The 21,754-nt window shown below is 40.0% G+C and overlaps 1 protein-coding gene across 1 annotated transcript; it reads left to right on the top strand.

Annotated features, from left to right (window-relative positions):
* Positions 1-4,294: 4,294 nt before the first annotated feature.
* STK38 (serine/threonine kinase 38) lies at positions 4,295-20,937 on the top strand. Its single transcript, XM_079980593.1, has 14 exons — positions 4,295-4,423; positions 6,590-6,725; positions 8,791-8,842; positions 9,224-9,346; positions 10,158-10,241; positions 12,212-12,335; positions 13,167-13,321; positions 14,176-14,278; positions 15,010-15,071; positions 16,081-16,198; positions 16,442-16,565; positions 17,902-17,997; positions 18,146-18,240; positions 19,024-20,937. The coding sequence occupies exons 2-14, from the start codon at positions 6,595-6,597 to the stop codon at positions 19,152-19,154; spliced, it is 1,398 nt and encodes a 465-aa protein (XP_079836719.1). The 5' UTR covers positions 4,295-4,423; positions 6,590-6,594; the 3' UTR covers positions 19,155-20,937.
* The last annotated feature ends 817 nt before the right edge of the window (positions 20,938-21,754 follow it).

Below are 21,754 nucleotides of genomic sequence, written 5' to 3'. Positions count from 1 at the left end.
CAGAACATTTCCCCCTTATTCCGATTATTAAACAGGAATGTGCAGGGGTTAAAATTTTCCCTTCTAGACAAATATTTTATAACTGTTAGCAATATTGCCAGGGGCTATATATTATTATTGCTGCTTCACTCCTTTGCATTTGTTGAACAATATTATTGAGGTATTTGTGCATGCAGATTCTGCTGGGGTATGTGGAAAGTATTCACACTTTGTCCCTTATGCTCCTTTCCTGCTTCCACCACCCATATAATTACTTGAGGTCTTTTGTGCCTGTTTTCTACTGTTCCCCTTTAGCAATGTGGGTTTAAGTTATAATAAAGCACATGGCTGAGAAAACACCTAGGCTGGAAAGCAAATTCAAATGCTCTATAATACATTTTTTTCATGTAAAAATGCATACTTCTAAATATGCACCCCTGGTTCTTTGAGCATATTAATATAGTCTCCTTACTGCAGAAAGAATATGTCTTACAGTAAGATTGGAATCTTAGGCAAACAAGAATAAGACCCATTGAACACCATGGGACTTACTTTTGAGTAAACATGCATTGGATCAGGCTGCAGCAATTCTGACCTACTCAAGGTTTTCAAAAGGAATCAAGTCATCCAGAATAATGCCTCAGCCTATCACCCACAGCTAGCTGATTAGAACATTTAGTAGAAAAGCCCAAATATACATATTTTCAAATGTAAAAACATTCTGCTGCAACTCTGAAGATGTGGAATTGAAAGCAACCATTGCAAGTAACTGGTTAGCTGCTTGAACAAAATATTTCAGATACTACATACCTCTGGAAGAAGTATGCTGAGAGTTCCCACTTTCCAGAGGGATGAAAAGGTTTTGTCAGAAAAGTTCCAAAGTCTATTGGGCTCAGTCCAGAGGGCATCAGACTCTTAATCTCAGGGTCGTGGGTTCGAGCCCCACATTGGGCAAAATATTCCTGCATTGCAGGGGGTTAGACTAGATGACCCTCATGGTCTCTTTCAACTCTACAATTCAATGATAGATAAGAGGTGCAGATTGCGTACCTTAAACCTAAAACAATGTGATGTGTGAGAACTAAATGTTGATTGTTCTGTTAGGCTCCACACAAGGGTTGGTAACGTAACTGGCATTAAAGGTAAAGGTACCCCTGCCCGTACGGGCCAGTCTTGACAGACTCTGGGGTTTTGCGCCCATCTCACTTAAGAGGCCAGGGGTCAGCGCTGTCCGGAGACACTTCCGGGTCACGTGGCCAGCGTGACATCGCTGCTCTGGCGAGCCAGAGCCGCACACGGAAACGCCGTTTACCTTCCCGCTGGTAAGCGGTCCCTATTTATCTACTTGCACCCGAGGGTGCTTTCGAACTGCTAGGTTGGCAGGCGCTGGGACCGAACGACGGGAGCGCACCCCGCCGCAGGGATTCGAACCGCCAACCTTTCGATCAGTAAGCCCTAGGCGCTGAGGCTTTTACCCACAGCGCCACCTGCGTCCTAACTGGCATTAAGAGCGGGTTAAATACAGCTCCCCGGGAAGTCTCTAAATAGCTCTGCATCCAGGTTTCTCCCAATCCTAGGAAAGTGGGTAATTATAGGGTCAACTTTCAGAGACAGTGCTGTTAATTTACTCTACCTGAATACAACATAGAAACCATATTACTCAGATGGTGAATGTAACAATTTAAAATGGGCTCATACTGATGCACAACATGAAGTTATGTTGTACACCACTGACATTCAGTGTATAATCAATGTTTGGCCATGAGCAGATCGCAGACTGGTTAGATTTTGGTTGTCCAGGCACCAGATACTAAACCACCATGCAGATTTTGTTTTGGGGGACTCTGCCTGAGCGTCTTATTACTTAATGTGGGACAAGTTTGTTTTTTCTTGCTTGCTTGTTTTTTTCTTTTGCAAATACATTTGTATTTTATATCTCAACTTCCCCCTGGAAAATCTCTGAAGGCTATCATAAGTAGAGGCTGGATCTGGCCTTCGCATACCATTTTTGTCATGAGCAAGGAGACTGGTTTCCTAGTTTCTAATGCCATATTTCAGATCTAAATTAGTTTGGGGAAACATACAAAATTCTGAATGCAGAATTCTAAATACAGTACAATTATTAGCAAATAAGTCCCATTGAATATTCCCAAGCCAACAAGTGCAGGGCTGAGATGTTATACAAAGCCACCTTTGTGCATTCCAAAGGAGTAATAAATGGCAAGAACACATTTTGTCCTTCATATTTAATAATAATATGTTAAACAATATGTACAAATGCTAAAATACATATGTAGTATTGCTATAGCTTTCTTATTCGGGTCACCGAAAATATTCAAGGTCTCAGTTACTTTAAATATAATGCTTAAGCTGTCTTAAAATAATATTTTGATAATGATACAATGTTGATAGATCATATTTTACAGTGATCCATTTTAAACAAACTGTCCATCCTCAGTGTTATAGAACGCATTAAGATACATGTTTTTTGCATGAAATTTATCAAAATGTTGTACATCATTAATGCTGGAAATCTAAATAAAATAAAGCAAGGTTATATTTTGCTAATAGCTATGCATTTTTGAATAAAATGGAAAAGATATTAAATGCCATTAAAATGAAAAAAACACTGGATAGCTATGTTGGCAACAACAGGGACTTCCACAGCTATGTACAATTTGCTGTCACTGTTCATCTGAGTTATAATATTATCCTGTAAGTGGATTTAAAAGTAGAAATGGAATTTTCATGAGAGGCTATATACATATTAGCAGCTTAAAACACAGCAAATTTGTTCTTCCCACTCCCCTTCAAGTCACATTTACATCCGAGAAGGGGCAGGGGTGTCTTCACTCTATGTATATGACCGTACCCGTTTGGTTTTCCCATGCCTGCAGCTTCCCGCAACTTCTATTCTTGAAGCTGTCAACTGTGCATGTGCAACGGGCAGTCTCAAATATACACACCTCAGCTTAACCACAAAGCGATGGTTGCTTATTTCAAAATTTCGTCTTTAGGGCATCAACTTTCTCAATTCATGGATATTAACGAGTAGGGACCAGAGGTTCTTCATAGGGTTAGTAGACACAGAGTACGGCTTATGGCACATATCCAGTCTTCTATTAGTTGCATAAATCCATCCATTGTCTAGAGTCCTTCCCTCAAGTGTCTGTCTCAGTAGATCATCAGGACAAAGGGAGAGCTGAAGTAAAATACTGCCCTTTGTTCTTCTGGAAATGGTTTTAAAGAACTTCTTGTTTTTTAAAAATTCAACAGAGGTGGCCAGGCTAGCCTCTTGCAGGAAAAACAAGTCCTTTGGCACTTTACGTACAGATTTATTTTGGCATAGGTGTCTGACAAAGTGGGCTCTAGTCCACAAGGTGTATGCCAAATAAACCTGGCATATGGTGTTTTTACAGTGCCACAATACAAGCAATAAAAGCAAACGTTTTTGGTGTGATCTGATAAAACTAGTGAGCATCACTATTTCCCTATTTGTGCAGTTCCAATGTCTGGAAAAGCAGGGGAAAGCCAAATGGAAGAACTGTACAACGATCAGGAACAAGGCGTGTTCCTGTCTCTTGAAACACAGCATAAGAACTCGGATCTTTTGAAATTAATACAATCTTTATGTGGATTTGGGATTGTGGAAAAACACCCTGAGGAACCAACGAACCTTCCTGACTTGCTTTCCACATATGAAGGCGTCGATTCATCCTAACTGGGAGCTCTGTGGGCGGAGTGTCCTAAAAACAGAGATTTTTTTCTTCTGAATAAACGTGCGTAAACCCAGGCTCGATGGTGACCGTCCAAAACACCCGCGCAGTGCGATCCTAAGCGCGGAAGCCAACATACTTCCCAGCAAAGCCGCTAAAACCCCGCAACCCTCCCCTTCACCTCCCCTAACGTGGGGAGCAAACGCCCGTCGTGCCGCGTTTACTTCCGCGTAAGCAAGCGGAGGGCGAGGCGGAGGAGGAGGCCGCCACCTTGCGCCGCCCGGGAAACAGTTGCCGACTTCCTCATACGCCGAAGGAGCGGCGCACAGCAGCACGAACTTCCCAGCCCGCTCGCCGAGGCGCTAGAGCGGCAGCCGGCGCATGCGCAGCGCCGGAGGCTAGGCAAAAGTGCGTCGGCGCCCCGCCTCCTGGGGCTGCGGGCGGGGAGCGGGCCATCAGGCGAGCCTCGCCCCTTGAAGAGGGCGGCGCCGCGGCCGGGAGAGAGAGAAAGAGCTCTTCTGCGCATGCGGGCTGTGCCAGAGTTTCCAGTCGGCGCTTGTCCGGTCGCGGGCTCCAGCTTTCCTTTGGGGTGGGGGCGGCTGAGCGGGGAGCAAGGGGCGGGGCTCGGCCTCTGGGAACTGCTTCTCCCCGTCTCTCTCCCGTGTTGGTCGGCTGGGAAGGCATTGGACGGCGGGGGCTCCTCGGCGCTGCTCCCAGAAGGGGGTCCGGTAAGCGTCTCTTCCTCCGGTGTTTGCTCTTAACCCCCCCACCCAAAAGTTATTCCTCCCCCCTCAGGCTGAGCTGCCTCCCGGGGCGCCATCCTGTCCCGCCCCCTCTTGCCAGGTAGGTACTTTTGTAGCATCCACAGAGGGGAGGGGAGACGCCTCAAGTTGCCCCGTCCTCCTCCTCCTCCTCCTCTTCTTCCTCCTCTTGAGTCTCCTGCCTCCCCCCTCTAAAAAAACCCCCCATTTTCTGCTTCTTGACCACATAGATTCCTGTTAGGTTTTTAGCGTGACGCCTGGCTCTGCCTTTCCTTCCTCTGTTTACACCTGCTCGCCTCTTCCCCCTCGCAAACTTCTTCTGTGGAAAATGGACCTCGTGCTCCTTTTTCCTTCTTCATCTTCTCCTTGTCGTTTTTGCTGGCGAGTGAGGCTTTTGCTGACTTGAGGAGAGGGAATTGCTCCCGAGTAAATGTGCCTAGGAGTGGAGCAGCTTAAGTCTCCTGGGATTCTAAGACATTGTATAAGCCCTACATGTAAAAAGCACAATTCTTGCCCCTTCCCGCCTCCAAAGCTCTGGGAACTATATTTTGTTAAGGGTGCTGGGAATTTGCAGCTTTGGGAGGGGTAAGTTGCAGTTGCCAGGATTCTTTGGGGGGAAATGTGCTTTGGATGCATAGGGGAAGGCTTTGCTTTGAATTCTAGTAGGCCCCACCTGTGCTGTACATTTAAAGCTGTACCATGCCACTTTAAAACATCTGTGGTTTCCCCCCAAAAGCATCCTGGCAATTGTGGTTTGTTAAGCATGGTAAGAGTTGTTAGGATACCCCTATTCCCTGCACAGAGCTACAATTCCCAGAGATCCTGAAAACTGTAGCTCCTTAAGAGAAACGGGGGTCTGCCTAACAGCCCTAGGTACCCATAACAAACTTTGTGGGACGCCATGGCTGTATCATGTGGCATGATCCTGTAACTGGCATGAGAGGCTAGGTACACTGCAGATGGGCCATAGTGACACTCTGGTCCTTGGGGATGATGATAATTTTTAAATGGGAAATTTCAACTGGCAAAAAGGAGCTGCAGTTGCCTAGTATGACAAAGAGAGATAATTTATATTATGTACAGCTTTTCTTGGAAGGGAGTGCACCGTAAAATGATTGCATTCAAAGAGCCATGCGAGCAAAATACTCTAATTAGTTCAAATAATTATTTTATATAACCTTTGTTTGGTTAGAAGTTCTGATGAAATTGGGAAGATTTTAAAAGCAGTTACAATTGTTAACTAAAGCAAATGTGTAAGAGCTAATTGGTTCTAGGTCGGCTAGTTACACTGTGAAGAAAATAGGAACAGAAACCTTTGTTTCTGCTGTCATACAAGGAAAAATACTGCTTGGGCTGTAGTCTATGAACACTTGCTTGGAGGTAAGCTCCATTGAAATCACTGGGACTTATCTCCAAGTAAATTTGAACTGAAAATTACTGATTAGAATCTTAGTTGGAAGGTTTAAAAACCATCTAGTCCACTTTACTTAGGTATATTATCTGCTACTCTAGTTATCTACAATAACTAGGTGGCCATCCATCTTGTCCTTAGAAACCTCCAACAGTTCTTTACCTTGTGTGGCAGCCTGTTCCACTGTCTAGCAGTTCATATGGTCAGGACATTCTTTCCAAAGTGTAATCAATATTCCCTTTCCCTAGGCTCTAGAGCAACAGAAACAAATTTGCTCACTCTTTGTTGACAGCCCTGCAGATATTGACTCTTACTCAATACAAGCAAGTTCCAAGGAAATAAATGAAGCTTGTGCTATGTTTGTAAATACTTTTACATGGAAATACGTACTATTATTGGTTTAAAACATGTTGGTAGAATTTTAATTGACTGGAGATGAAAGTAATAAGAGACATTTGTAATGCAACCTGCAAATGTCATTCAGAGACTTAATAGTTATCACATTTCTTTCCTCCTTGTTCATAACTTATGTAGAAAAACAGGAAGTTTTGCAACATTGTGGCCTTTTACACTTGTAGCTTCCAGTTTGGGCATATTGCGTTTTGCAAAGCTTTTGTTTATTTTTAAACTGGCTGCTTTATTTAAATTTAAGCCATCATGTAGTGTAGATTTCTTGCTTCAAGGTTTAGGATCACAGATATTTTCTAATTTCTCTCTTCCAGGAACCATGGCGATGACTGGCCCAGCACCTTGTTCATCTATGAGCAACCACACCAAGGAGCGAGTTACAATGACAAAGGTGACATTAGAAAACTTCTACAGTAATCTGATTGCGCAGCATGAGGAACGAGAAATGAGGTAAATATCCCAGCTTCATGAAAATGGAAGTAATGCTATTTTCCTTATATCAAGATTTAAGAAACAATGGATGCCACAAATACGCTGATCATCTTATCCTGCTAAAAGTTTTTATAACACTTTTAAGTCCTCAAAAAGCCGTTAAAATATTTTAGTATGATGATATTTTTCAGTGCCCATGCTATCCTCTTGTTGTGCATTTCAAGAAAGGCATATGTTGCAGATGCTTGATGAAAACTAGTAGCAGCATTTTCCTGGAATGAAAGTTGTTTTTCTCTCTCTAGTGTTATGTTTTATTTTTATTTCAGTGTGTCCAGTATAAACAGTTTTTATTGCGAAATGCACTTGGCTCTACTGTGTACTATAATCAAAAGCAGCCTCTCTAAACACAGTTTACTCCTTCCTGGATTTCATTCCCTTCTAAGTATTGTATTTTATATTTATCTGTAAAATATATTAACTACTTCCTGCTACAAGTAGTGGTCAAATGTGCTCCGTAAAAAAATGTTTAATGCATAAAACCATTGTTCCAATTTAGCTTTCCCTTATTTGAAATATTTAACAAACACCCCTCTCTTCATTCTGTTGAATGCCAATTGGAACATAGGTCCTTGAAGGCGAAGCCACTGCTGAAAAACACACCTCTCTGGTTTCCCTTCGCTTGGTGGGGAAACTCCACCAACGTCTCTCTAGATGTTGTAGTTGAAAGCTTATTAGGCTAAACAATGAGAAGATCAGTTATAGAAATAGCTTGTCACTGCTTCCAGTCTTTTACTATAACATACAGCCATATGAAATCTTTGTTAGGTTATGCTGCCAGTTCACATGGAATAACATTCCTGCATTGCAGTGGGTTATACTAGATGACCCTTGGGATCCCTTCCAACTCTACAATTCTATGGTTCTAACTGTGAGGTACATTTGATTGTGTGTGCTTGACTGGTACCCTAGAACAGTGGTTCCTTTTCCCCCAACCCAGATGATATTGGGGGACTACTTCAGGTTTGCTGATGATCTTGAGGGGGGGGGTGCTTCATGTTTCACTCCTGTTTGTTGTATAATTGGTAATGTGCTGTGGTAGATGCTGTATTTTTATTGTTTTTTTTATTTCTTATATTGTATTTTTTGTATTACAATTTGCATTTTATGGAATTCAAATTATAATACAGTAAAATATAATAAAATAAGCAGCAATACAGTTTAAAATCAATAATTTAATGTGGACATTCTGAAGACCACCTGAATGAAGCTCACAGGAACCCTTGCCTCAGAATTCTATCGTAAGGTGTTTCAGTTTTTTTGAAATACATTGCCTTTGAGCAATTTTCTTGAAAGGCCTTACTAAAATGCATCAGATCTACTCCCTTCTATATCCTCCCTAAATTTATCCAGCTTTTTGTTTGCATATACAGAATAACTAAAGGTTTATTAAGCTGACAGATTGGTTAGAATTGAAGAGACTGATCATTTTCATAGAAATGGAAGTAGTTTATAGTCTAAGAAGCTCTCTATAGTGTTTCAAAGGTCATTTTGAAATGAAGTCCTTTCCACTTTTTACATTCTACTGTTCCACCCAGTGACAAATGCAGTTGTGCTGTGCATTATGGATTGGGTATTAGATTGGCTGCGATGATGTGGCCTCTGTTTTTGCCAGCTATCTCCTGTGAGCCCTTTCCCACCACAGACACACCTTGACCTGGCAGTAAGATATTTGATGGTTGATCTAAATCAGGTCTTGATACCTTCCAGAAGTTGCTCATCCTGCAATCAGTTTGTTTGTACGTCCTTTTTATTATAAATGATTAAACTCTGCTCTTGTTTCGTGCCCCTTTTCTTTACAAAAGACTTAATTTGTATGATGCAAATGCACGATAAGAGCAAATTTCCTGTTCATTTTGCAGAAGTTCAAGCAGAAGCAGGGTGATTATCTTGATTGTTGTGTGCATTGAGAAATGAAGCCTTGGAATTCAGTGTTCCAATTCCTGGCAGCTCTATTCTGTGCTGAAGTTGTATGCATGAACTTGTGGAGACCTTGTTCAAAAACTTTATTCTTTTATTTTCCCAGACAGAAGAAGCTAGAAAAAGTTATGGAAGAAGAAGGCTTAAAAGATGAAGAGGTATTGCATATGCTGAAACATGCTTTCTTGGTGCTTGTTTCTCATCACCCCTGTATTATTATTATTATTATTATTATTATTATTATTATCATCATCACCATCATCAATAATTTAAAGTTATTATCTGTCCTCTACACTAAGGTCACAGGATGGATCACAACAATTTAAAATACAACATTAAAAATAGTTTTAAAACATACAGTTATGGAATGCAGCCACAAAAAGAAGGGCGGGTCCTAAGAATATACATTTTAGGTATCAAAGACCAGAGTAAAGATAACAAGCCTTTGCTGTGAATGATTCTGGTCTAGCTGTTGATTTATTTATTCTTTAATAGAAAATGACACTAATCCCCCCCCCCCATTTTTTAACAACTTCTAGAAAAGAATGAGGAGATCAGCACATGCCCGAAAGGAAACAGAGTTTCTGCGCCTAAAAAGAACAAGACTTGGGTTGGAAGACTTTGAATCTTTAAAAGTAATAGGCCGAGGAGCATTTGGAGAGGTAAGAGTTCAAAATGAAAAAGACTTCTAAAAAGTATAGACAGCCAACTTCTGACCCTCCAACACCATCAAACAGCTGTGGGTTCATCTTATCACCCTGTTGTTAAATGCAAATACACAGAGTTTGCTTTCAGGGCAAGTATCCCATCAATAAAGGTAATTTCTACACTTCTGAAAAATATGTTAGTAATTTGAAAATCCTCTTAAGGTAATGGACAATTGGGCAAAGTTGATTTGTTAACATTGAACACCAAATGAAGTGTAGTTTTATGCTGAGCTCCCTAACAGTTATCTGGTAACACCTGTTTCCTACATGTAGTTATTTACAGAATTCAGGTAATGCTCTAAGCAGCAGCAGTATCTTACTGGCTTTTCTGAAAATCGTCTAATGGCTAACGGTATAATGTTGTTTTCCAAACTTAACTCTCTTAATATACTATGTCTACACCTTTTCTAAGTTGCCCTGTTCCATTGTAGTGCTATAGTAATAATATTCTGCTTTATTTATACCCATTATCCAAATATTTTGGGTGTACCCTAGGCCTGTCTCAGTTATATGTATTCCCGTATCTCTTACTCTAATTTATTATGAAGGGTAGAACTGAATGTTAGCCAGAAAGGAAAAATAATAATTGACTCAATGCCAGATAGTGTTATGCTCCATAGCAGCTGAAAACTAGCTATACTACACTGGTAGGTACAGAAGGCTCTATATACTTTGCTCCTCTAAGTCTTCTTTCTGTAACTGTTTGCCTTAAAAGAAATGGCTGAAATGGGTTTTAATATGTGCATTGTTTTTGCACAACTTCTAGGTGCGGCTTGTTCAGAAGAAAGATACAGGGCATGTGTATGCAATGAAAATACTACGGAAAGCAGATATGCTGGAAAAAGAGCAGGTAAATACTGATTCCTAACGAGAGAATGCAGATGTCAAAAGTAAGAACGTGCAGGCAATGTGGAGTTCTTCTTTTCTGCTGGAACCATTAGACTCATGATGGGATATCTTAAATTATCATTTTGTGGGGAAATATGGAATGCATGGAAGGCAGAAGAGAACCTTCTAGGAAAAAGAAACTCTGTACTCACCAAATGGAATGTGGTAACTTTCATTTTAAGTTTTTCCAGCTTGTGGATGAGATGTTTCTGAACCTGTATCTCCAACTCTCCATCTTTATCTAAATTTAATTGAGCATTTAGTATTTAATATGCAAAAACTACAGTTGTATGCACAGTTATTAAAGAGTAAGTCTTACTGGGACTTGTTCATAGAAAGCCTTCATGGGATCATGCTGTAAGTCTTGTCTTAAGAGTTTTGAGCATCAAAAGTTGAATACATGTGTCCTGATCAATTTTCATGCGTGTTCAGGTATAAATATGCTGCTATAGAAGGAAAATGAAATTCAGAATTCTTCCCTTAACTGTTTAAGCCTTTGACTTAAATTCCACTTGCATGTGTCTCGGTGACTAAGTGCACTTTTGTCTGTATCCCATGCCTGATTTAATTTTGATGCAGGCAACATGGAGGTAGTCAGAAGGCACTTAACTATTTAGAGGCTTCAGCTGCAAATTAAGAAACCCTTTGCTCGCGCTGGTGGATACAGTGTTTTCACACTAGCAATATTTAATAATTTTGGGATTTATAATCATTTTCTCCTTCTAAAATAGAGATACAAAGACAGTTTATAAAATATAAAAACCAATGACTCATTTCAAAAGGCATTGCTAAGTCAATCCATGGCTAAGCATGAACAAGAAAGTAGGTGGGAACTTGGATGAAAAATCGTAGCCGCTCTGCTCTTCCCTTGTCCTGCTGCTGCCACACTACCCAGAGCCAATTCATAATTTGAATTAGCATTGCTCAGGGTTTGTCTCACTCCACAAACCACAAGTGGTAAGCCAAGAACAAACATGGCCTGCAGCTCATTTGTCTGGAAACTGTGGGCCTGGGTTTGGACATAGCCCTAAGCCAAACTATGGCTTAGCTCTGAATAGCACAGCAGCAGGACCAGGAGAGGAGCAAAGGGGTCATGATCTTTCCTCTCAATACTCACACACTCCCTCATTCACACTTAGCCATAATTTGACATACTGTAATTTACAAACCAGGCCAATGCCAGTATCAGTAAAATAGCAGCAACAAACGCCAAAAAACACAGAAGCTTAAAAACAAGGGCTTGCTAGAAAGGTTTTCAAACAACAGGAAACCAGCAGAACAGGATATAAACCTAATCTTTCTGGGCAGGGAGTTAATATACCGGGTGCCATGACACAAAAAGCAGTCTTGTATAGTGGGTGGTAACGCACTTCTTAAGGCAACAGAATGCATAAAAGGGCTTTGCTAGATATCGGAGGGCAGAGAGACTCAATGGGAAGAAAAAGTGCTTTTAGACAACTTGTCCTAAGTTATTGTGGGCTTTAACCTAGAATTACATTCAGAAACAGACCAACCACCAGTGCAGCTGAGAATAGCAAAGGGGTAACATGTTTCTGAAATGTAGTGATGGTCAAATCTTTAGCAGCAGCATCCTGCATTAACTGAAAGTTCTGAATATTTTCCAAGGGCAGCCCCAACTTAACTAAGTGGCTGCTGCTGGTAAGGGGAGGGAATTGCTCATTTTAAAATTTTATTTCCTGTTCACAGTTGGGGTGGGTATACAGCCCATTGCCTGTACCTTGACTCACTTGACTGGGCAGCACCTGTGCTTCTGGCATGCACCATTCTGCAATTTGAAATGGCAACTTATTTTTAATATTAGTTACGTTTGGGGACCTCTTGGGTTATGAACAACATTTGCAAATATTGTGTAAATATTTCTTTAATTACAACTTGCTTCTTTTTTAAAAAAAATGATGTATTTATCTCCAGGTTGGCCACATTCGAGCAGAACGTGACATTCTAGTGGAGGCAGACAGTTTGTGGGTTGTAAAAATGTTCTATAGTTTCCAGGATAAGCTGAACCTCTACTTAATTATGGAGTTTCTGCCTGGAGGTAATTATTTTGAACTTCTGTGTCATCTAATATTGCTTGATATTATTGTGAATGCTGACTACATGACAAGTTATATGCCCCATTTTGAAATGCACTAGTCACTGATTACCATGTATTGAACAATTCACAATCTAAAGTGATGTACCCATAGACTATAGTCAAACTATAGGAAAGGCAGTTTTGAGCATATGAAATTCACTGATAGTGAAGGAGTCCTACTCCAGGTTGACCTTTACTCGTTACTGTTTATTGGTCAGGGTGTTCGTGTGAGTTTTTGAGGGAGAATATTACTGTTTTGACCAAATGACCTATCCACTTTACTGCTCAATAACTTTTCAGAGCTATATCAAGACTTGCATTTGTACTTGTTATTGACAGAAATAAGTTGAGGTTGGCTCATGCAGGAATTTGATAAAATTGTATTTATTTATGCTGAAATTAGAAACATGAACTTGTTAGAAGGAAACGGTGAAATTGAGGGCATATTCAAAAGGCCATTCTGCTATTTTAGGCTGCTATATTTATGATGGAATGGACATCTACTTTTGGCCATTTCAGAATCCTTTACCAGCAATTGCAAGGAGTAAATCATGCAGATTTTCCAGGACATAATGTAATTCTGTCTATGATGCTATTTTCTTGCCTGTGTAGGAAAGAAAATAGACTAAGTAGCTATTTAAGAAGTAAATGAAATAGCTCTGAGGAAAAAGAGACTTGGAACAGAAGATGGTGTATCTTGGAATTTAGGCCAAGCTAAAAGAACAACTAGATATGGCATTACAAAGAAACTGAATACAACTTATCTCCACTTCCTGTTCTCTGTACATACAGGTGATATGATGACATTATTGATGAAAAAAGATACCCTAACAGAAGAAGAAACTCAGTTTTATATAGCAGAGACTGTGCTGGCTATAGATTCAATACATCAGCTGGGCTTTATTCATCGTGATATCAAGCCAGATAATCTCCTGTTAGACAGTAAGGTACGAGTATTATTTACTGTAAGCTGTTTCAGGGACTATTAAAAATATTTATTATTATTAATTTATTAATCCCCTTTTTCAGATATCACATGGCGATTTCCAATCATACAATTAAAAATGGGGTTGAACTAGATGATCCTTTGGTTCTCTTCCAACTCTGCAATTTTATGATTCTGTAATAAACATAGGTGTGAAAACAATATAAATAAACACACAAGGCAGAGATCTAATATTATTTTATTACTGCTGTGTTAATTTACTTTGGAAACCCCAGGGATGGAAATGGCTTAGATGCATAAAAAGGACCTGCTCAGAGACCTTGTTGCCACAGTAATGTGTGGTATGTCATGCATGAGCCAGAAGAAGGTACCTACATCAAATCCGAAACCCTCAATAGCATGTGTTTCCCATACCACCACCCAGACTAGAGAAAGAAATTATGGAGTTCTAGTTAGGATTCCTGGCATTCATGCTTTGGGTGCTGAAGAAGAGTCATGACATGTAATTTTGGTTGTCAGTTTTTGTTGTTGTTCTCCTGCTTCCTGTACATGTTCTCAAAATTTCTTAAGTGAATGGTTCCATTCATGCACAGTATGTATCACCAAGGTCTCTTGGCCACAATTACCCAAGACTCTGAATGAGTTGGTCAGACAGAGTCATTTTATCGTTCTAGAAACCTGGTCTTAAGATCAAGGCCAGTTCAGGCTTTTAAGACCATGGTCAAATATTCAGTACCTGAACTCTTTAGAGGTTTTGATACAATAAAATGTTATATAAAATTTGTTAAATAAAGAAAATTTAAAAATGAGGATGAGTTGTATCTCCTTACTTTGTGCTTGTTTCTTGACATGTAGGGCCATGTGAAACTATCCGACTTTGGTCTCTGCACTGGACTTAAGAAAGCACACAGAACAGAGTTCTATAGAAATTTGAGCCACAATCTTCCTAGTGACTTCAGTAAGTTGTGTTGTATCTAAAACTTCTTTTGAGCTTGTTGCCTGGCAGAAATATTGATAGGCTTGCAGTCTTAAAGACAGGAATCAAAATGATAAATGGGACGAGGAGGGGAGAAGAAAACAAGCAAGTTTGATAATCAGTTCTTAAAATTACACAGAGTTCTTATAATGACCAGCTTGAATATAAACAGTTGAGGGGGGAGCCAAATGTCACTGGCAATCTCAACGGACTTGATGAAGTGACTCTGTAGGCTCATCCCTCTGCTGCAGCTTGATGGAATGACTGCTGCTAAATGATATCTGAGGGAGACCTCAAAATACTGCTTTTGCAAAATTGCAAAGCAAGATAGATACCTACTGAAGATTTTAAGTGTAGCCACCAAAGAATAAATTGTCTGTAACTAGAAGGAATAATACACATCCACTTTAATAAATATGGAGCCATTTTTGGAAATGTAATCAAATGAATGCTGAACTTTCATCTTGCTGTCAGTCACATATAACTTTTATTTATTTTTACTGGGCTATTCTAGTTCTCTTTCACATACTCACCCTCTCATGCACACATGCACATTTCTGGGTTGTATTGGGTGGGGAGAGGGAGCATACTGGGATTCAGGGGAATATGTTAAAAGTAGGGAACTATTGTACAAAAATGTAAGCTTCATCAACACTTCATTGAAACAAGAGCCATTAAACACAAAGGTAATACTACCTGTTTTCTATCTTTAGCTTTTCAGAATATGAACTCCAAAAGGAAAGCAGAAACTTGGAAAAGAAACAGGCGGCAGCTGGTAGGTATTGCTCTGTCTAGAGATTCTTCCCTCTGTGTAGAGATCATGTCATAGTTTGTGTTTAAGACCTTGAAGATCCTGCAGAGAAATCAGTATGTAATGCATACTTGTTTCGTCTCTGCCACTTGTTCTCATCTAGGGAAATAGAACCATAGAGTTGTAATTGAAGGCTTAGATCAGGGGTAGAGAAACGTTTTGGCTCCACAAGCCTGATCTTTATCAGGATTTATTTTGCAGGCCAAATTTGGCAGGTGGGATCGCCCAACTGTCAGTCACATGTCATCACTATGGCACACGATTGATAGGCAAGTTGTGTCTCCCTCCTGTCAAAATTACTTGTTCAGAGTTCCCAAGTGATGTTGGAGGGTTTTTTAAGGGAGGCTTAAAAGCCACATGACTGTTTTATACTCCAGATGTCAGGGGTTCAAAGGGGGAGTATGGGGAGGCTTGCAAAGAGTAGCACTGCTTCCTCCAACTTGAGCAAGATGCATTTGGTTGGGAGCACTCCTTGCGTCATAAAAAGGAACAATTGAGAGCTCACTTTAAGCTCCTTTGAAGGCCCACCCTTACTCGCCTCACAGCTGACATTTTATATAATTTTGACTTTCCCAAAACAGCCTGGCAGGCCAAATGGGGAGACCTGGGTGGGGGGAGAAACACATTTGGCCTGCAGGCGAGAGCATAGCTGTCAACTTTTCCCTTTTCTTGCAAGGAATCCTATTCGGAATAAGGAACTTTCCCTTTAAAAAAGGGAGACGTTGACAGCTATGGGCTAGAGGTTCCCCATCCTTGGTTTAGATCGCTCAAATAATAATTTTATGGCATCAAATTTTATGGCCAGAGTATCACATTGCCCTCCAGCAGCCTGAAGTTGAGACACAAACAAATTTGTTTGCAGACTTGTTCATTGACTGAAGAAGTCGTTGTTCCACATATTTTTTCTGGGTATTCCCTGTGCTCATTGATAAGATACAACAGAAAATGTGTAACAGATGATGTTTCATTACAGGCCTTCTCTACAGTGGGAACTCCAGATTATATTGCTCCAGAGGTCTTTATGCAAACAGGCTACAATAAGCTTTGCGACTGGTGGTCACTTGGGGTCATCATGTATGAGATGCTAATTGGTAAGAAACAACCATTCATGTATCTAAGAATAAAAAAAAATTATATTGTGGATCATTGCCCCTCACCTAGCTTCTAAATAATATGTTATATATAATACTGCTTTTCTTCTGCTTGGCTACTTTTAGCTGGATTTTTATATACAATTGTGGTGCTTGACCTTAAAATAAATTTAAGAAGGTAGAAGATGATAGCTGCACATGGACTTCATTAATCACTAATCATAACTTTCATAACTTTCTCAGGTTACCCTCCTTTCTGTTCAGAGACTCCCCAAGAAACTTACAAGAAGGTGATGAATTGGAAAGAGACCCTAATATTCCCTCCAGAAGTTCCCATCTCAGAGAGAGCCAAGGATCTTATTCTAAGGTACCAGATCATTATCTGCTGTCATCAGATACAAGATTTCTCAACATTCAGTCTGCAAGTTTGGGCTAGCACTTTGTGATCTTACAAAAATAAGAGTTAGGCTTCCATATTTTAAAAATTGTGTAGGTAGCACACTATCATTCAGGAGTATTAGTTTTGCTTAGGCTCTCTCCTTATTTCATCCCTGCTCTCTCCTTATTTCATACTGCTTCTTAACTTTATTCCTTTTTGTAAGCACTTGCAACAGTTGCCTGCCCCAGAGAGCACATAACTTGGGCAAATGCTTTAGCCTAGGTACCTGCAAGGAACCCCTCAGCATCCACAGCACCATTGCTACTTCATGGTGGGTTTTCAGGAATGTGGGAACCTCTCCTGTGCTGCCTCCAGCTTCCTTGGCCAGCTGCATAAAGCGAGAAATTTATTCCCTTAATGTATTGTGTATGTTGCAGAAGAGGATGGTCATTCTCCCTTATGTTGAACCTCCAGCAAAAATCAGGGTAGAGCGAGAGAGACTTGTGCAGATTCTAAACTTCCTTGAATCCGAGTTTTAGAGGCAACCTTTCCCTAGCTCAGCGATGTCACGCTGGCCACGTGACCCGGAAGTGTCTCCGGACAGCGCTGGCCCCTGGCCTCTTAAGTGAGATGGGCGCACAACCCCAGAGTCTGTCAAGACTGGCCCGTACGGGCAGGGGTACCTTTTCCCTAGCTCCTAATGTTCTGTGCACTGGAAAATATTAAGTGAGTGTCTGAACTCTTGTGTTGCACAGAAATTCAAAAGAGAGTATTCTGCTTGATATGCCTGGAAGCAGAAGCATGTTAAACAGAACAGGAAAAAAAGGAACAAAGCATTGACATTCTTGCAATTTATTACATTGCCAGATAATGAAACATTGGGGAAACATGTATCATAACAAGTGGTATTAAGCAGTCCATATCTCACTGGAAGAGACACAGAATTGATTAATATGGCATAAAAATGTTCTGGAGCCTCACAACTTCTCAGTAATGCACAGAGGGCTTAGGAAGGGGAACATGGTACCTTATGACCAGATGCCTGGAGGAAAATCAGAGTAATGCAGCTATTGCACTGCTCCCAGTGTTTTGGAGGACGGGGAAATAATGTGAAATGGCTTTAAAAACAATGCTCATTAACCCCACACAGATACTAAGGTTTTTTTCTTCCAATATATGGAGACCTGCTCTAGAGGCTTCCATTGGAAAAAAATTGCATTTACTTTGAATTGTATTTGTTTTACTGTCAGTTGTTCCCTTTCCCACTTAGTAGTTTGTTTCCCCACTTTTTGAATATTCTATGCTGCCTTTTTTGTCTGTGCAGATTTTGCTGTGAATGGGAGCACCGAATCGGTGCCCCAGGTGTTGAAGAAATCAAAACAAACCCCTTTTTTGAAGCTGTTGACTGGGAGCATATCAGGTACAAAGTTTTATTTCTTCTAGGACACTGTTCTTTAAGTTTTTCTAATTCAAGGCAAAGTTTGAACTTCAGAAGCACCTCTGACATAGATTTTGATTCTTGGTACTTACTTGCATTATAAACTCTAATTGAGAACAATTCTTAATAGGGAGAGACCAGCGGCAATATCCATAGAAATCAAAAGTATTGACGATACTTCAAACTTTGATGAATTTCCGGAATCTGATATCCTTAAACCAGCAGGTAGATATTTCCACTTCGAATTTTATTTCTTTTTTATGTAGAGTTTTAGCTTTAATCTCTCTCTCAAAAGTAGGTATATAAAATAGTTCATAGTCTACTACAGGCTCAGTTTTGCAAATCCTCATGCTCTCACTTCCATTATGTTTGAGCTTGACCTGCTGAAAGGGTTTTGTCTAATGTTAGAAGCACAGTCCAAAATCCAATATAGCCAGGTAAGCCATCACAGTTAACTGCATGTACTCATGGTTAACTCTGTGTTACATTGTGGCCAAAAATGTCTAGTGACCTAATTTAATTTTGGGCTTTTTTCTGCTTCTGGTATTGTTAAATAATTTTTTCCCTCTTTATTGATAATTTTGAAGCATTCTCTGGTAATACAAATCTGGAAAAACTTACAAAAGTGACATGAAAGTGTCACAGGTTTGGTTTAACCCAGAGCAAAATATTTTAATGAATAAAATTGTCTTTGAGAGGAAGCTTCTCAAAGTAGGTTCTTTCCCTAACTTTCTTTGCCACTTTAGCATATGCTAGACATGTTCAGGGCTTTCAGTAGCATGGAGAATGATGACTTGGCTGCAGATTGCAGAATAGATTTGTAGAGGCTACTTTGAGGTGTCTTTACATTTGGCTGTCTGTAATTCTAACTGAAACTTTTTGCACTTTTAAAATAAACTGAAGGAGTCCAGGGTTTTCCTAAAACGTTTTTAATGCAAAGTTGTGTTCTCTTAAACTCCTTAGTTATTATTAATAACGTAATACCTCTATATTCTTTTTTAAAATCAGTGACCACAAGCAACCATCCAGAGACAGACTACAAGAACAAAGACTGGGTCTTTATAAATTATACCTACAAGCGATTTGAAGGCCTGACAGCTCGAGGAGCAATACCTTCATACATGAAAGCAGGAAAGTAGTGACTCACAACAAAACTATTCCTGAACCTTCATTCTTTCCTGTCAGCACAAGTTTTTTCTCCTATGCTTCATAAACATTATCTGAGGCCTGTGAACTCTTGAGAAGAGTGCAAAATAACATCATTATGCACAGTGTTTACATTTAAATGGATTTATGCATTGAAAACTTCCACAAATGGCACTTATGAGCCTGCCTTTGCAGATTTTATTGCAGAAATAGGTTATTCTCGCTTTAGTTAAAATTCCTAAGACTGTTACTTCAAGAAGGAGAGTGCAAGCTTTTATTTACATTGTAGAGTATAACATAATTGTGGTTTGGGTTTTTTTGTATCTTCTGTTTTGCAAGTGCTGTGCAAAGGTACAGCACAATTCTAAGGGCTAAGGAAACAGAGCAATAACTAGTATGAGGTAGACCAAATTCTCAGAAGCTTATCCTATAGGAGGGCAAAACCTGTATTGCCTTAATTGTCACTAGTGTGTTGTATACTTAGTTCAAAAGCCTTTTGGATAGCAATTTTTTCAACCCAACAATGGCCTCAAAAGCTGCTGCACTTTACTGTTGGTACTAAAATAGTAATCCTAAAGTATTGAGCTTTTCCCCCCTTCTAAACTTCAGATTTGGGGAATGTTACGCTTTTTTACAAGCATTGTCAAGAGAGCTAAAGATGATTCCTTGTGAGATTTATGTAACTGCATTCTACTTGGTAGTAAGAAAGAAATCACTGTTAATAGCATTATTAGGATACCATAGTTAATACTGTGAAAGGAGCCCTGCTTTTTCAGATTCTTTCCCTACTTCTCACTCTCAAGACTTTGATTAATGAAAGCTTAGGAAGTTGCTGCAAGCAGAGAATTGTAAAATGTAAGTGTTTAGCTAGTGGCGTAATATACTTTGGAGCTTTATCTTTCTGAAGCTTGGACGCAGAGAGCCCTGAAGTGCCTTTTGGGATAACCTAGGAGTGCTCTACAGGAAGTAATGGGATCATAGTGACTGGTTGTTCAAAGGATCTACATAGTGCAGTTCTACTTCTTGGGCTGTTGCCATTAGGTGGCACTGACCCTCTGAGTGTTCTTCAGATTCTTAAGGTGGACCCCTGCCCTCTCAGGCTCTGCATGATACATGAGACTGCCATCATTTGGTGTATCTCATGTAGTTCACCATATTGTTCAGATAACAATCTTTGAAATCAATTGTTCAAGATAATGTTAAGCTCCAGACTGAGGATGGGGGCAGGTAACAGTACAGGAGGAGACCTAGTGCATCTGGAGCCAAAATGAAGATAGGAAAGCCAGAGGAGAACACCTAAACATGATGGCTTGGGATGGTCCTTGTACATCAGGCTATGTAACCGGGCGATTTAGTAAAAACATTAAGCTTTCCTTTAGTAAGGTGCTCTGATGCCCAAAAAGGCTGAAAGAAGTTGAAGTCCTTTGTTCTTGTACAAAGGTAGAGATCAGGATTCAGTTGTAATTTAGGAGACAGTCGTCAAATATTATTGTTGTCTCTGCCTTTAGAAGATCTGATGAAGCCTGCAATATTTCAATAACAGGTGTCTTAGTCATTTTCACTGAATGTGCATAATTATGCAGTAGTTCACTTGTCCTCTGATGGTTCATCTGTCCTTATCAGATCCAGATCGGAGTTTTAGCAAATTAATTGGAGGGATTAATGTGTTAAAACATTAAAAACTGTTTTAATAGTGGTTGTTCTCCAATCTGCACTGTTACACATGCCCTTCACCGGTAGGCAGTCTTATGTACTGGTTTGGAACCCCCCCTCCCCCCCCCAATCATCATACCATGAGTGTTTCCTATCTTTCCTAGTACTCCTATAAATCCAGATAGATCCTGGTCCTTAACTAGTTTTCTAGATGTGGCAATGCACAGAAGCTTCAGTGAGAAGGTCACTGATGAAATATTTTGCATTTAGGCTTTGTCCACAAAATGTATCTAGGGAGAGGCTATAGGGAGGTAACTCTTATTCCTGCTTTAATATATCCTCTGTGCCTAGTTTGTAATTATTACTGCGCTCCAATGACGTGTCCTACACATGGTGGGGCTAGAGTTTTGCTTACTGGTTAGATAATGATGGGTTTAAAGTTAAATTTCTGGTGCTTGCTGAATGTTGAAAATATGTAGCATACATAACTGGTGCTTTAAGAGCCTTTTTTAAGAAAAAAGCTGTAGAAGGTCTCAGGAAAACCTGATTGCCTAGAGAGCTGCCCAGCCAATAACTTGCACAAAAGGGAAGAAAACAAGATTCTTGCATGCCTCTTTGATGTTTCCTTTTGCATTATGACCATTTAGCAAAGCATCTCTGTGCCACAGTGTGACAGATGAGTGCAAGCATTGTGTGTACGTGAGTAAATTGAATTGCAGTACAAGGTGTAATTTTCTGTCTTCTACTGTTGGGAATTTTTGAAAGATTTACTTTGTGTATTGTAGTGAGAATGAATATAGCATATTGTTATAACTGAGGTCGAATCCTTGTTCCTGTAGTCTCTGCCGCAGCCAAGAGCATAGTTGAGTTGCCAGAGGTCACCCAGTGTGCTTAATTAACACTGCCAGTGCAGTGAATGAAGGCTCCCCACAAATAAGGA

Source organism: Podarcis cretensis (genome assembly GCF_951804945.1).
Source record: "Podarcis cretensis genome assembly, chromosome: 6".
Classification (NCBI taxonomy): Eukaryota; Metazoa; Chordata; class Lepidosauria; order Squamata; family Lacertidae; genus Podarcis; species Podarcis cretensis.
The sequence above is the reverse complement of the archived record's forward strand: the minus strand, read 5'-3'. Positions and strand labels throughout refer to the sequence as shown.

Coding starts and splice junctions, on each gene's coding strand:
- STK38 (XM_079980593.1), top strand. CDS start 6,595: ATGGCGATGACTGGCCCAGCACCTTGTTCATCTATGAGCAACCACACC. Junction 15,072..16,080: donor AAAGAAACAGGCGGCAGCTG/GTAGGTATTGCT, acceptor GTTTCATTACAG/GCCTTCTCTACAGTGGGAAC. Junction 16,566..17,901: donor GCCAAGGATCTTATTCTAAG/GTACCAGATCAT, acceptor TTGTCTGTGCAG/ATTTTGCTGTGAATGGGAGC.